Below are 16,760 nucleotides of genomic sequence, written 5' to 3'. Positions count from 1 at the left end.
GGTAGGCTTGATTACCAACAATGACGAGACGGCATACAGGAACGAGGTGAGGGCCCTTGGAGTGTGGTGTCAGGAAAATAACCTCACACTCAACGTCAACAAAACAGAGGAGATGATCGTGGACTTCAGGAAACCCCCCTATCCACATCGACGGGACAGTAGTGGAGAAGGTGGAAAGTTTTAAGTTCCTTGGCGTACACATCACAGACAAACTGAAATGGTCCACCTAAACAGACAGCTTGGTGAAGAAGGCGCAACAAACCTTTTACAGATGCACAATCGAGAGCATCCTGTGGGGCTGAATCACTGCCTGGTTACGGCAACTGCTCCGCCCACAACCGTAAGGCTCTCCATAGGGTCGTGAGGTCTGCACAACGTATCACCGGGGGCAAACTACCTGCAAACTACCGATTGCTGAAGTGCGTATAAATCGTCTGTCTTCAGTTGCAACCGAATTCCAAACTGCCTCTGGAAGCAACATCAGTACAATAACTGTTCGTCGAGAGCTTCATGTAATGGGTTTCCATGGCCGAGCAGCTGCACACAAGCCTAAGATCACCATGTGCAATGCCAAGCTTAGGCTGGAGTGATGTAAAGCTTGCCGTCATTGGACTCTGGAGCAGTGGAAACACGTTCTCTGGAGTGATGAATGACGTTTCCCCATCTGACGGACTAATCTGGTTTTGGAGGATGCCAGGAGAACACTACTTGCCCGAATGTGTTGTGCCCACTGTAAAGTTTGGTGGAAAAGGAATGCTGGTCTGGGGCTGTTTTTCATGATTCGGGCTAGGCCCCATATTTCCAGTGAAGGGAAATCATAGCGCTACAGCATAAAATGACATTCTACACAATTCTGTGCTTCCAACTTTGTGGCAACAGTTTGGGGAAGGACCTTTACTGTTTCAGCATAAATGGCTTTTCGAGATTAGTGTTGAAGAACTTAACTGGCCCTGACCTCAACCCCATCAAACACCTTTGGGATAAATTGGAATGCCGACTGCGAGCCAGGCCTAATTACCCAACATCAGTGCCCGACCTCACTAATGCTCTTGTGGCTGAATGGAAGCAAGTCCCCGCAGCAATGTTGCAACATCTAGTGGAAAGTCTTTCCAGAAGTAGAGGCTGTTGTAACAGCAAAGTGGGGACCAACTCCATAATAATGCCCATGATTTTGGAATGAGATATTCGACGAGCAGGTGTCCACATAAAGTGCATTCGGAAAGTATTCAGACTCCTTTACTTTTTTTTGTTATGTTACAGCCTTATTTTACAATTGATTAAATCATTTTCCCCCCTCATCAATCTACCCACAATACCCATTATGACAAAGCAAAAACAGGTTTTTAGAATTTTTGCAAATGTATAAAAAAAATAAACTGGAAATTTCACAATTACATAAGTATTCAGACCAATTATTCAGTACTTTGTTGAAGCCCCTTTGGCAGTGATTACACCCTCTTCTTGGGTATGACGCTACATGCTTGGCACACCTGTATTTGTGGAGTTTCTCCCATTTTCCTCTGCAGATTTTCTTCAGTTCTGTCAGGTTGGTGAGGGAGAGTTGCTGCACAGCTTTTTTCAGGTCTCTTCAGAGATGTTTGATCGGGTTCAAGTCCGGGCTCTAGCTGGACCCCTCAAGGAAATTGAGAGACTTGTCCAGAAGCCACTGCTGCGTTGTCTTGGCTGTGTGCTTTGGGTCGTTGTCCTGTTGGAAGGTGAACCTTCCCGAGATCCTGAGTGCTCTGGAGCAGGTTTTTATCAAGGATCTCTCTGTACTTTGCTCCGTTCATCTTTCCCTCAATCCTGACTAGTCTCCTAGTCCTTGCCGCTGAAAAACATCCCCACAGCATGATGCTGCCACCTCCATGCTTCACCGTAGGGATGGTGCCAAGTTTCCTCCGGACGTGACGCTTGGCATTAAGGCCAGAGTTCAATCTTGGTTTCATTAGACCAAAGAATCTTGTTTCTCGTTATCTGGGAGTCATTTAGGTGCCTTTTGGCTAAATCTAAGCGGCCTGTCATGTGCCTTTTACTGAGTATTGGCTTCTGTCTGGCCACTCTACCATAAAGGCCTGATTGGTGGAGTGCTGCAGAGATTGTTTTCCTTCTGGAATATTCTCCCGTCTCCAAAGAGGAACTCTCGAGCTCTGTCAGAGTGACCATCGGGTTCTTGGTCACCTCCCTGACCAAGGCCCTTCTCCCCCGATTGCTCAGTTTAGCCGGTTGGCCAGCCCTAGGAAGAGTCTTGGTCATTCCAAACTTCTTCCATTTAAGAATGATGGAAGCCACCATGTACTTGGGGACCTTCAATGCTGCAGAAATGTTTTGTACCCTTCCCAGATCCGTCCCTCGACACAATCCTGTCTTGGAGCTCTACGTCCAATTTGTCTGAACTCATGGCCTGTTTTTTTCTCTGACATGCAGTGTCAACCGTGGTTCCTTATGTGCCTTTCCAAATCATATCCAATCAATTTCATTTACCACAGTTGCACTCTAATCAATTTGTAGAAACATCTCAAGGATGGTCAATTTCAACAGGATGCACCTGAGCCCAATTTCGAGTCTTATAGCAAAGGGTCTGAATACTTATGTAAATAAGATATTTCTGTTTTCTATATTTAATAACCATGCAAACATGTCCAAAAAACTGTTTTCGCTTTGTCATTATGGAGTATTGTGTGTAGATTGTTGAAGACATTGTTTTTACGTCCATTTTATAATAGGTTTGTAACGTAACAAAATGTGGAAAAAGTCTAGGGGTCTGACTATTTTCCGAATGCACTGTACTTTTGGTCATGTATTGTATGTTCCTGTGACCATCCCCTCTGATGTATCTTTGATTATGCAGCTGTAGAGATGGGTGTTCCTGCCACTCCTCAGTCTATGCTTGGGGTGGGACTCACCATTTCAATCTGTTCATGGCCTGCAGTGTGACACACACACACATATAAATACTATAATTAACTCATCAGGGATTCTTCAAAGTGCAACAATATGTCATTCAAGGTCACTCCCAAACCCTGCCCTCGACTCGTCTAGCTTCCCAGTGCTGTATATTTCACATATCCCTAATCACTAACAGTTTACACACGCCATTGAAAATATGGTATAAGGCCGTTAAAAACCAGTGTGTCCAACTTCTCTCTTGACCTCTAAAAGCGAATGTATTTTTTTTAGGTGGACCTGAGGTTTTGATGTCTATTTTCTTTTCTGTTTTTTTAGGGGCCTGTTTGCAAGTCATTATACTGAGACACATTACCTGGAGGATGGGAGTCCCGTCACTGGTGCTCACAACTCTACGGTAGGCTGGAGGTTGAGTGCTTCTGACATTCATGTTTGAATGAACATTGTGTGCTGCTGACTTTAAAGGATGGACCTTTAACAATGGACCTTTAACTTGTGAACTCAAGTGATGCTTTTTGGATCAAATGGCCCTCAAGGCAATATTGAGAACACATGTCTGAAGTATAGACATGGCATGACATCTGAAAGATCAAATGTTTTGATCCAGTAAATGGATTATGACTAACTTAGTTTTTAGTGGGGAATATATGTCTAGTTATTGACATAAAGCCATATTGACATGTAGACCTAACACTTGGTGAATTGATACAGGGTTAAAAACAGTGCCTTCAGAAAGTATTCACACCCCTTGAATTTTTCCACAAATATTGTTCTGTTACAGCCTGAATTTAAAATGTATTAACTTGAGATTTTGTATCATTGGCCTTCACATAATAGTCCATAATGTCAAAGTGGAATTATGTTTTTTTTTAAGTTTGCTAATTAATTAAAAATGAAAATCTTGAGTCAGTAAGTATTCAACCCTTTGTTATGACAAGCCTAAGTAAGTTCAGGAGTAAACATATACTTAACAAGTCACATAATATGTTGCATGGACTCACTCACCCTGTGTGCAATAATAGTGTTTAAATTATTCTTTAATGACTAACTTATCTCTCTCTGTACACCACACATACAATTATCTGTAAGGTCCCTCAGTCAAGCAGTGCATTTCTAACACAGATTCAACCACAAAGACCAGGGAGGCTCTCCAATGCCTTGCAAAGAAGGGCACCTATTGGTAGATGGGTATTTTTTTTTTTACAAAAGCAGACATTGCATATCCCTTTGAGCATGGTGAATTTTTTTATTGGGCTTTGGATGGTCTATCAATACACCCAGTCACTCCAAAGATACAGGCGTCCTTCCTTACTCAGTTGCTGGAGAGGAAGGAAACCGCTCAAGGATTTCACCATGAGGCCAATTGTGACTTTAAAACAGTTACAGAGTTTAATGGCTGTGATAAGAGCAAACAGCGGATGGATCAATACTAACCTAAAAGACAGATTGAGAATAAGGAAGCCTAAGGAACTAAAGTAAAACTGAAAAACATTTGTCAAATAAGTTAACTTTATGTCCTGAATACAAAGCGTTATGTTTGGGGCAAATCCAACACAACACATCACTGAGTACCACTTCATATTTTCAAGCCTGGGGGTAGCATCATCATGTAATGGCTATTCTTGTCATCAGCAAGGACTAGGGAGTTTTTTTTTTGCATAAAAAGAAACAGAATAGAGCTAAGAGTAAAACCTTGTTCAGTCTGCTTTCCAACAGACACTGGGAGACAAATTCACCTTCCAGCAGGACAATAAAGTAAAAGACAAGGCCAAATATACCCTGCATTTGCTTACCAAGACAACATTGAATATTACTGAGTGGCCTAGGTTTTAACTTAAATCAGCAAGACTTGAAAATGGCTGTCTGGCAATGACCAACAACCAACAAGACACAGCTTGAAGAATTGTAAAAATCATAATGTGCAAATATTGTACAATCCAGGTGTGCAAAGCTCTTAGAGACTTACCCAGAAAGACTCGTAGCTGTAGTCGCTGCCGAAGACGATGCTAACATGTATTGACTCAGAGGGTTATGTATTGACTCAGAGGGTTATGTAATCAAGCTATATTATTGTTTTATTTTTTATAATTATTTTACAAATGTTATAATTTTTCTTCCACGTAAAAGCCTTTTTCTTCCACGTAAAGCAATTCAGAGACTTTTGACATGTTCTGTTACAGATTCAAAGCCATATTTACCCATTGCAGAATGTATCCATAGTTATGAATGAATAAGCATATTTACAGTGCTTTCAGAAAGTATTCACACTCCTTGACTTTTTCCACATTGTGTTGTGTTTCAGCCTGAATTTCCAATGTATTGTCACTGGATTACAAACAATACCCCATAATGTCAAAGTGGAAGGCAAAGTTTTTAATTCATTAAAAATCAAACGCTTAAATGTCTTGAGTCAATAACTATTCAACCCTTTGTTATGACAAACCTAAGTAAGTTCAGGAGTAAACATATACTTAACAAGACACGTAATATGTTGCATGGACTCACTGTATGCAATCATAGTTTTTAACATGATTTTTGAATGACTACTTCATCTCTTTATCCCACACATACAATTATCTGTAAGGTCCCTCAGTTGAGCAGTGAATCTAATCACAGATTCAACCACAAAGACCAGGGAGGTTTTCTAATGCTTCGCAAAGAAGGACACCTATTGGTAGATGGGTAAAATAAAGAGACATTGACTATCCCTTCGAGCATGGTGCAGTTATTAATTACACTTTGGATGGTGTATCAATACACCCAATCACTACAGAAATATAGGCATCCTTCCTATCTCAGCTGTTGGAGAGGAAGGAAACCATTCAGGGATTTCAGTGGTGACTTTAAAACAGTTAGAGTTTAATGGATGCGATGGGAGAAAACTATGGATGGATCAGCAACATTGTAGTTACTCCGCCATACTAAACTAATTGACTGAGTGAAAAGAATGAAGCCTGTACAGAATAAACATATTCCAAAACATGCATTCTGTTTGCAACAAGGCACTAAAGTAATACTGCAAAAAATGTGGCAAAACAATTAACTTTTTTCATGAATATATAGTGTTTGGTGCAAATCCAATACAACACATTACTGAGTGTCACGCCTTGACCTTAGAGATCCTTTTAATTCTCTATTTTGGTTCGGTCAGGGTGTGACTAGGGTGGGCAATCTACTTTTCCTATTTCTTTGTTTTGCCTGGTATGGTTCCCAATCAGAGGCAGCTGTCTATCATTGTCTCTGATTTGGGATCATACTTAGGCAGCCTTTTCCCACCTTAGTTTGTGGGATCGTGATTTTGTATAGTTGCTGTGTAGCCTGCAGAACTTTACATTAGTTTTGTATTTTGTTGTTTTTTGGTGGTGATTTTAATAAAAGTAAGATGTTCGCCTACCACGCACCTTGGTCCAATCCTTCCATCGACGACTGTAACAACTGAGTACCACTCTCTATAGTGGTGGCTGCATCATGTTATGGGTATGCTTGTAATCGTTAAAGACTGGGGAGATTTTCAAGATAACAAATAAACTGACAAAATACCATAGGAAAACCTGGTTCAGTCTGCTTACCACCAGACACTGGGAGATGAATTTACCTTTCAACAAGACAAAAAACAAAAACAGAAGGCCAAATCTAAACTGGAGTTGCTTTCCAAGAAGACAGTGAATGTTCCTGAGTGTCTGAGTTACAGTTTTGACTTAAATCTACTTGAAAATACCTGAAAATGGATGTCTAGTAATGATTAACAACCAATTTGTCATTATGGGGTATTGTGTGTAGATGGGTGAGGGGAAAATCTATTTAATCCAATGTAAATTCAGGCTGTATTACAACAAAATGTGGAATAAGTCAAGGGGTATGGATACTTTTAGAAGGCACTGTATTTGACAAAAATGCTACTAGTCACCCTTCATTCACATCAAACACCTGAACTCCAACAATGTTTTAAAGAAATCAAAATAGTTAACAATGCATGCTTATGCCTTTTATACATAACATATAAACATCTGACGATGTAAATATTAAAATGATTTATTCATCAATGACACAAACTTGTGACATCGAAGAGCACCATATTAACTATTATTACTATCAGAGAATGCACAGTTTCTTATTCTTTTCCATTTTAGGAATTAGACCAGCACAAATAACACAAAATGTAAAACAGCATATTGTGATTTTTGTTGGGTGAGTTTAAAATGAAGAAACAACTGGATGCATAAGGTAGGTTTAATATGAAATACTAGATCTACTCCAGCAGAATGAGAAACACCCTTGGTGTCCATGTTGCTGCTGTCAATTGTGAGCAGGTAATTTACCACTAGTGTTCATGTATTTCAAATACTAAGACTCCTTTTCCAGCTGTTTGACCAGGAATCAAAGCATTTGCTTTTCCACATGTTTTGGATGGAAAAATGTATACAGTGCCTTCAGGAAGTATTCAGACCCCTTGCCTTTTTCCACATGTTGTTATGATACAGCCTTATACTAAAATTGATTTTAAAAAGAGTAATACTCAGCAATCTACACACAATACCCCCTAATGAAGCGCAAACAGGTTTTTAGACATTTTCTTTAGACATTAAAAAGAAGAAAAAAAAGAAAAACATTATTTATATAAGTATTCACACCCTTAGCTATGTATGAGATTTGATATTGAGCTCATTTGCATCCTGTTTCTATTGTTAATCCTTGAGATGTTTCTACAACTTGTTTGGAGTCCACCTGTGGTAAATTCAATTAATTGGAAATGATTTGTAAAGGCACACACCTGTATATATAAGGTCCCACGGTTGACACTGCATGAGTAAAAATCAAGCCATGAGGTTGAAGAAATTGTCCGTAAAGCTCCGAAACAGCATCGTATCGAGGCACAGGTCTGGGGAAGGGTACCAAAAAAAATGTCTGCAGCATTGAAGGTCCCCAAGAACACAGTGGCTTCCATCATTCTTAAATGGAAGAAGTTTGGAACTACCAAGACTCTTCCTAGAGCTGGCCACCCGGCCAAACTGAGCAATCGAGGGAGAAGGACTTTGGTCAGGGAGGTGACCAAGAACCCGATGGTCACTCTCACAGAGCTCTAGAGTTCCTCTGTGGAGATGGGAGAATCTTCCAGAAGGACAACCATCTCTGCAGCACTCCACCAATCAGGCCTTTCTGGTAGTGGCCAGATGGAAGCCACTCCTCATTAAAAGGCACATGACAGCTGGCTTGGAGTTTTGCCATAAGACACCTAAATGATAAACAACATTCTTTGGTCTGAAGAAACCAAGATTGAACCCTTTGACCTGAATACCATGCATCACGTCTGGAAGAAACCTGGCACCATCCCTACGGTGAAGCATGGTGGTGGCAGAATCATGCTGTGGGGATGTTTTTCAGTGGCAGGGATTGGGAGACTAGTCAGGATCGAGGCAAAGCTGAACGAAGTAAAATGTAGAGAGATCCTTGATGAAAACCTGCTACAGAGTGCTCAGGTCCTCAGCCTGGGGTGAAGATCCACCTTCCAACAGGACAACGACCTAAGCACAACCAAGACAATGCAGGAGTGGCTTCAGGACAAGTCTCTGAATGTCATTGAGTGGCCCAGCCAGAGCCCAGTCTCGAACCTGATCAAACATCTCTGGAGAGACCTAAACCTGACAGAGCTTGAGAGGATCTGAAGAAAAGAATAGGAGAAACTCCCCAAATACAGGTGTGCCAAGCTTGTAGAAGAAGAATCAATGCTGTAATTGCTGCCAAAGGCGCTTCAACAAAGTACTGAGTAAAGGGTCTGAATACTTATGTAAATGTAATATTCCCATTTCTTTTTTAAATTAATTAGCAAACATTTCTAGGAGCCTATTTTTTTCTTTGTCATTATAGGGTAGTGTTTCTATATTGATGAGAAATATTATTTTAGAATTTACTGTAACATGACAAATGCGGAAAAAGTCAAGGGGTCTGAATACTTCCCGAAGGCACTGTATAGGCCTAATAAAAAAAAATGTTTTCATTTAACAACCAATTTTATATGTTCTACTGAAATAACCAAAACCAACAGTTAAGGGTCATATATTTTGAAAGTCGACTACGTTATGGTGTCTGGCAGCTATTTTCATTTAAAAGTTTCCTTTCCAAAACACAACTGACTAAGTATTTATTGACATTATAAACCCCTAAATTGGTACACAAACTCAAAAAAAATATCATAGTGTCATAAAGAATGCTTAGGTAAATGCTAAACATAATGCTACCCAATATACACTACATGACCAAAAGTATGTGGACACCTGCTCGTCAAACATCTTATTCCAAAATCATCTGCATTAATATGGAGTTGGTCCCCTTTTGCTGCTATAACAGCCTGCACTCTTCTGGGAAGGCTTTCCCCTAGATGTTGGAACATTGCTGCGGGGACTTGCTTCCCTTCAGCCACAAGCGCATTATTGAGGTCATCATCTAATCATCTAGAATGTCATTGCATGCTGTAGAGTTAAGATTTCCCTTCACTGGAAATAAGGGGCCTAGCCCGAATCATGAAAAACAGCCCCAGACCATCATTCCTTCTCCACCAAACTTTACAGTTGGCTATGTGCATTTGGGCAAGTAGCGTTCTCCTGGTATCCACTACACCCAGATTCGTCCGTCGGACTGCCAGATGGTGTGGCGTGATTCATCACTCCAGAGAATGCTTTCCACTGCTCCAGAGTCCAATGGCGGCGAGCTTTACACCACTCCAGGCGACGCGTGGCATTGTGCATGATGATGTTAGTCTTGTGTGTGGCTGCTTATCCATGGAAACCCATTTCATGAAGCTCCTGACGTACAGTTATTGTGCTGATGTTGCTTCCAGAGGCAAGTTTGGAACTCGGTAGTGAGTGTTGCAAACAAGGATGATTTTTACGCGCTACAAACTTCAGCACACCATTCTTCTGTCAATGTTTGTCTATGGAGATTGCATGTCTGTGTGCTCGATTTTAGACAGCTGTCAGCAACGGGTGTGGCTGAATTAGCCGAATCCACTAATTTGAAGTGGTATCCACATACTTTTATATATTGTTCCTGTATGTCTATGGCACCGACATGGTCATGTTGAATGTAATTAGTTGGTGACTCAGCCAAGTATTTTCATAGCAATTTTATTTCAAAAGGAGTCTCCTTTCAGAGCAGTAAAGGGGTATCTTTTGGAGTCAAGTCAGTACATCCTTCGTGATTGTGTAGAAGTATGAACTGGTTACGGAAAATTCCAGCTTCAAGTATTTTGTCTCACAGTTCAGTACTGACGTTCAGTATTTTTCAAACGGACTTTTGGCTAACAAAGCAGTTGGTCTTAGAGTAATTGGTGTAGACTTGAATGAAGCCATTCAGCCATAATACAGAGTTTTGTTTTGACTCCAAACCAGACACTTCCTCATCATACTGTCTCAGACAGACAGTAGCTTCATTATGTCTCTGTACACGTAATGGCTTCCTTTCCACTTCTCCTTGGTTGACCATTGGTGAAACGAAAGATAAGTATACTATAGTATGTTAAAGAATGTCCTGACACGGTTTAAATTTGACTTGAGTGTCATGTTGGTATTTTTCAGAAGAACTGTTACTACCATGGAGAAGTGGAAGGCCACGCTAACTCTGACGTCACTCTCAGCACCTGCTCTGGCCTCCGGTAAGTAACACTTCAGTCTATGGGATCCCAGAAGCCTCAGACATGCTGTGTAAGTGGCCACAATCATGACCCACAGATTGTTCCGGCAATTCTCACATAGGAACTGCATTGCGAGGAAAGGATGTGTATGACAAACCATTTGAATGTAAAAATGTTTATTTCAGAATCAAGACATATTCCATATCTTAGAGTACACCAAAAGGAGTATAGTGACACCAAGATGTCTATATCATGTACTGTTAGCATATCATAGGGTCTTAAATGAGGCATGTATAGATGGCCACGTTCATCATATTTTCAGAATGATGTTTTGTGATACAAATGTAAAAAAGCATTTCAAACATCCTTCATCCCAATGAAATGTATGTGAAAATTGACAGAACAATCTGAGATACCACAAATATTTTCCGCTGCTGTGGAATCGCACTTTAGCCCCTTAATTTTCTGTCAACAAACAGGTATGAGTTTCCACTTACCCAAGAGTATAGAAGAGTCCACCAAAAGTGTATAATAGATCCCTAGACATAGACCATTGTCTTGGTCTGGGCCACCCAGTGATTATCTGTATTCTCCTCCACTCTCTTCTGGGCATGTGTCTGTGCCTAATGGCCACCTGGAAGTAATAAAGCTGCCTGGCTGAGTCTAAACAGCAACAGAAAGCCTGCTGATGTACGCTCATCTCCTGCTTAATTACCCCAAACTACAGATGCATTATGTGACGAGAAAACGTTTAGTATGCCATGAAACCTTTTAACGATGCAATAAAAGCTAATGAAGAGGAACTTTTAGCGGTAATACATTTGTGATAAAAATGTTGACCTGAATAAGAGTCCACCCCCAAGGAGTGTTACTGGTCATTCTTTTTTTAAATCTTGTACCTCACAAAATCCTTGAGGCAGACAGATGTTTGACGAGCAACATGTGGCTTGGTTTCAATGCCAAAACAAATTGTTTCAGAGTTTTAGTTGGCTTAAGAGCCTCTTCGGGGAGTTGAATCTACTGTAAGTCAGTGGGGCCATTTACATTGACTGAGTTATTTCACTAAGAGACATTTGTTCAGTCCCAACATCCAGTAAGAAAATAAAACAAATCTAAATAATCCAGCTGCGAAAAATTAAAAAAGCCAGTACAGAGAGAGAGAAATGAAATATTTAAGTAGGCCTTAGAAATATCCTTCCACACATTGGTCCTTGGAAGTCCACAGTCCACAGAAATGAAACGTCTCTTGATGATCAATACAATATCCCTTACCAGTTCTTGACTTGGACTGAAATAGATGCTAGTACTCATTTTGGGTGCTGGTACTGTTTATATTTAGGTGCAGGGGCTCCATAATACTTTTGAGCTAATATTCTATGAGGTGCGGGAGCTCTAGCAGTAGAAAAACTGAGGCACCGGTACTCCATTCCGGTGAGCTCTTGCCCAAGTCAAGCACTGTCCCTTACTAGACTTTGAGAAAGTTCTCACCCAAAGTTAAAGACCTAGGCCTTTAAACTATAAATATTTTCCTAATTACAAACATTTCTGACCATAGCATAACATGCAGTCAAAAATCAAGATGGCTTCCCCCTTCTGGTCACGGAATGCTTTGTCCACACAGTCAATTTATTATGCCAGATCTGTTGAACAGCTTTGCCTCGTCTTCCCTTGTCTTACAGGGGTTTCATCTCACTTGAAAATAAGACCTTCATCCTTGAACCATCGTTGGACCAGGACAATTATACACACATCATTTACCGAGGGGAAAACCTCAACCTGTCCTCTGGAACCTGTGGTCATGGCTTCAACATGTCCTCTGTTACACCTGACAACCATCTAAGAAGCCCTTTCAGAACATTCAGTACCAGGGTAAGGCTCATCGACAACAACTAAGTTTTTCTTCTGACCATTTCCTTCAGATTACCTCCATCAAGAACCACATTAGAAATATTGGTACTGTAGCATTCCATTAACAAAAATGCTCATGATAAAGCTATCAGATCAAATCATTAGATCTAGAAGATGTTCAAAATGAAGAGCTTGATAATGGATTCATGTTGTATGGGATCTGGAATAATAGATAGAGAGTGATGTAGGAGCGTGGGCTCATGGACTTATGACATTGTCATCCAGATAGCTGTCTGAGAGTGTCTGTAACACAATGTTCTGGGTTTGTTAACAATCTGAGCGGGGATGATGCCACCTTTCATGGTGGAAAAGCAATTGATTTGCCGACTGACAGGATTCACTATGGAAACACCTATGTCTTAATTTCTCTGATATAACACATGACACCATTTGAAACAGGCTGATATGGTATTTGTTTTGTAATGGCAAGCCAAGGGTCCTTAGGGAGATGTTCATTTGTAAATTGATGCATGCCTTTGTAGCTATTGCCTCAAAGGTAGGATCAAACTTATTTTTACCATACTGTTGTAAAAAAGATGATGGATTTTTGTGGCAGTATGATCGATTATAAACAATGAGGGCAATTTTCGCTGTGACCAGAAACCAGGGCTTGAGCTGTATTGGTTTTGTACTTGGGTTTGTACTTGAATTGGCGCTCAGACCAGCACATGGACATGGTAGAGATCCAACCTTGCCCTTACTCTTTCCCTGGCTCCAGAGTCCTATACCAGGGCCAGGGCAGGAGCATGGGCACAGCTCCCCACACCAGTCTCCATGTAGCAGGTGTACAGGTCCATCTGCCACCACCTACAGTACCTGCCTGCATCCATTATCAATCCTGATCCTACCCGTTCCTTCAGAAATAATAACCAAGACACTCACTGACACAGTGAATCATCAGTTTCCAATATTGGAGCTTTAAAAGCTTGATAAAAAGAACAGGAGCACTATGATAGGACAGGATATTTCATAGAAACATGTCTGCTCTCTGCGTGACTAAGCACATGAGTAATATGCTTTTTTTATGAAGCTTTTGCCACTGGTGTGTAGGCCTTCAATGTGAAGTTGAAATCACAGGTGATTCCGTGACAGGAGCCTTTTGAAAGATTGATAAGCAATATTTTTGAAGTAGCTTTAACATAAATAACCTCATGTGGATTCACTAGAAGTTGTGCGAAAGTGAGCGTTGTTTACAAAGCTTTTAAAAAAAGACAGGACTTTGAGGAGGAGAAAGGAGTGGTAAATGTAGAATGTGCATGTCCTTGAGTAAAGATTTTGTTCAAATGATGTGTTTTCTGCCCTCCCCCCTCTCTCTGCATTACAGCACAAGAGGCACGCTCAGAAGACTACCAAATACGTGGAGCTGATCATCGTTGCAGACAACAGAGAGGTAATGTATCTAGAATGAATTACAATGCATAGATAATAGTCCTAGTGTCGTCCTACTCATCATTACCATGACTACAGTATGTGGTGTGCCCATTCAGAACGGCTAGAGACACAGACTTTTCAGAAGAAAATAGGTGAGATTTGAACAAAGCAAGAACAAATCCTCATGGTAACGGCAGAATTAGGTCAGTGTGCTGCTACAGTGCGGTCGTCGGTGGCAGCCATATTCCACGGGAAGTGCTAAACAATTCCCCAGTGGACTAGACAGGAAACAGGAAATGGTGTGGATACAGAACAAGGAGAGAAACGCTTGCACTGGGATTTCCCCTTGGCTGCCCCTAGCTGATGCTATTGACCTGAACTGGAAGAGAGAGGAGGAGAGGACCCACTTGCTTGTGCTGCTCTATAAGGGCCAGGCTGGATGTAGCTGACTAAGTAGGTCTACACACAGTATACACAAGCAGGTGGATGCACAGTGGGATGAAAAAGGAGAGTCTGTCTCACCTTGGATTGCATCTGATGCCTCTCACATGCCATTTCTGCCAATGCACATGCTCCCCGTTCTCTCGCCAGTTGTTTCTGAGATGAGCCCAGATCCTGATGGACCTCAGCTTGACAACCTGTTATACCTACCTTCCCTTCCAGACTGGTTGAAGATATCTGTAACATATGGGCCATGCCATTTCTCCAAAAACGACCATTATACTGTACTGCTAGGGTTGCCGAGCTACCAGAAGTTACCGGAATCTTCAGTAATTTTGGTAATTAACAGGTGATCTATGGCAATAGAATAATTGTCTTATTTCCATAAGCTCTATACAAATAACTTTGTTTGTATAGTGCTTTTCAATACAGGTAACAAAGTTATTCACATCATAAAATAAAAGTTACTAACTTAGAAACAAAGACAGATATAGCTAATTAAAATCACACATTGAAAGCATCTTTATAAAAGTGTGTCTTCCGTAGGTATTTAAAAACAGACACTGAATCTGCAAGCCTGATCTCGTCTAGCAGACTATTCCAAAGTCTAGCCCTAATAGCAAATGCCCAGTCTCCTTTTGTTTTCGACCTAGACTTTGGAATGGTCAACAGTGCCCTGCCAGAGGATCTCAGGCTGCGTCCTGACGTGTAAGGAGATAAAAGATCAGAGATATAGGATGGAGCTAAGACAAGCCTAGAATTAAATGTGACTAATATATATGTTTGATCTATTCTGAAAGTGACTGGTAGCCAGTGTAGAGAAGCTCAAATAGCTGTGATATGGATAGATTTTCTGGTGCCTATAAAAAGCTGAGCTGACAGAGACATGTATACAAAGAGTTACAGTAATCTAGGAGTGAGGAAATAAAAGCAGGTAGAAGTCTCTCCAGATCAATGACTGAGATAAAATACTTGATTTTAGCTATATTTCTCTGATGATAAAAGCAGACTGGACAACCTTCTTTACATGCAGCTGGACGTTTAGGTCAGAGTTAAATAAGGGGGACCAAATAAAACAACCTCTGAATTCTTATCATTGAGTTGGAGAAAGTTGTCAGACATCCAACATTTGATATCAGCAAGAAACTTGTGAGGGGTAGCTATAGCTAGCTTGGTCACTGGGTCTGATTGATATATAAAGCTGTGTGTCATCCGCATACAGTAGAAACTGCATGTTATGATTGTGGATGATTGTTTATTTAACTAGGCAAGTCAGTTAAGAACAAATACTTATTTACAATGAATTAACAATGGCAAAATAACTCTGCAACTCTTGACTTTTTTCACAACTGCCACAGTTTGGCGCCAAAACATTTACAACAAAGACATAATGCTTTAGGCTGAGTATAGCCCATATAGATCTCCCCCACAGCACTTACCCAAGAGTGGCGCCAAACCCAGACAGGAAGATCACATCAGTGACTTTTATTTATTTTAAATTATTTAACCATTATTTAACTAGGCAATTCAATTAAGAACAAATTCTTATTTACAATGACAGCCTAGGAAAGTGTGTGTCTTTTGACACTATATAAATGAGTCATCTCACAGTGTTTGTCATTATACCCTGATGAAGACAGCTTGTCTGTCGAAACGTTGGACATCATATGTCTATGTCCTGGGAAATGTTCTTGTTACTTACAACCTCATGCTAATCGCATTAGCCTATGTTAGCTCAACGTCCCGCTGGGGACCCACAGATCCTGAAAAAGTTTTCAACAGGAAAAAACAAATAACGAGAGGCGCGCTACCTTTTCCTAAATCCCTGAACATCACCAACGGATGCTCCCCTAGGAAGCCAGTTCCAAAATAATGTGGTGAGTAGAACAGGCTAGCAGCACCAAACAAAGAGAATACAGTGGTACGTTCCTAAATAAATTATATAAACCAGGCTCTGGCGTTTGTGTTCTTATACTGTATAATATCAATAATGATTTTATATTAATAATAAAAATGTAATTTTGGATATGTCTGTACCAAAAAAATCTGTTCATTTGTGCGTGAAGCAATGGAGGGAAATGTCCCGACGTGGCGATGTCTCACAGGCACATCGTCACACTTGTTCAAATGATATTGAACCCAGTCTGCACTACTGTATACTATGTCCATGACCTTGTACTCATTTCATCCACTATTAATGTTTTTCTTTGCTTACTAACATCTAACAATATTCACTCTGGGTTGCGTGTTCAGTTTCAGAAACAGGGGAAGGACGTTGAGAGGGTGAAGCAGAGACTGGCAGAGATAGCCAATTACGTGGACAAGGTAAAACCTCCACCTTCCCAAGGCACAGGAGAGATCTATCATATGTTTCAAATAGAAATACCTCTGACAGCACATATTAATGTCATCCCAGGCTAATGTCAGTCTCTCACAACTGCTTTTAGTCCATCTAAAATGGTGTCATCTAGGATCCCAAGTCGACGTTTTGTCATGAATCTTGACCTGG

At 40.7% G+C, this 16,760-nt stretch overlaps 1 protein-coding gene across 1 annotated transcript in view; it reads left to right on the top strand.

Moving 5' to 3' along the window:
- The window catches only part of LOC135512310 (disintegrin and metalloproteinase domain-containing protein 12-like), a 149,201-nt gene that overhangs the window by 95,644 nt on the left and 36,797 nt on the right, over nucleotides 1-16,760 (top strand). The window contains exons 4-8 of the mRNA XM_064934213.1: nucleotides 3,223-3,301; nucleotides 10,476-10,552; nucleotides 12,211-12,400; nucleotides 13,764-13,829; nucleotides 16,505-16,576. Coding sequence (XP_064790285.1) covers nucleotides 3,223-3,301; nucleotides 10,476-10,552; nucleotides 12,211-12,400; nucleotides 13,764-13,829; nucleotides 16,505-16,576 — 484 coding nt within the window. The remainder of the gene's footprint in view (nucleotides 1-3,222; nucleotides 3,302-10,475; nucleotides 10,553-12,210; nucleotides 12,401-13,763; nucleotides 13,830-16,504; nucleotides 16,577-16,760) is intronic.

Source organism: Oncorhynchus masou, chromosome 24 (assembly GCF_036934945.1).
Source record: "Oncorhynchus masou masou isolate Uvic2021 chromosome 24, UVic_Omas_1.1, whole genome shotgun sequence".
Taxonomy (NCBI): Eukaryota; Metazoa; Chordata; class Actinopteri; order Salmoniformes; family Salmonidae; genus Oncorhynchus; species Oncorhynchus masou.
Note: the sequence above shows the minus strand (reverse complement) of the source record. Positions and strands in the feature narration are given on the sequence as shown.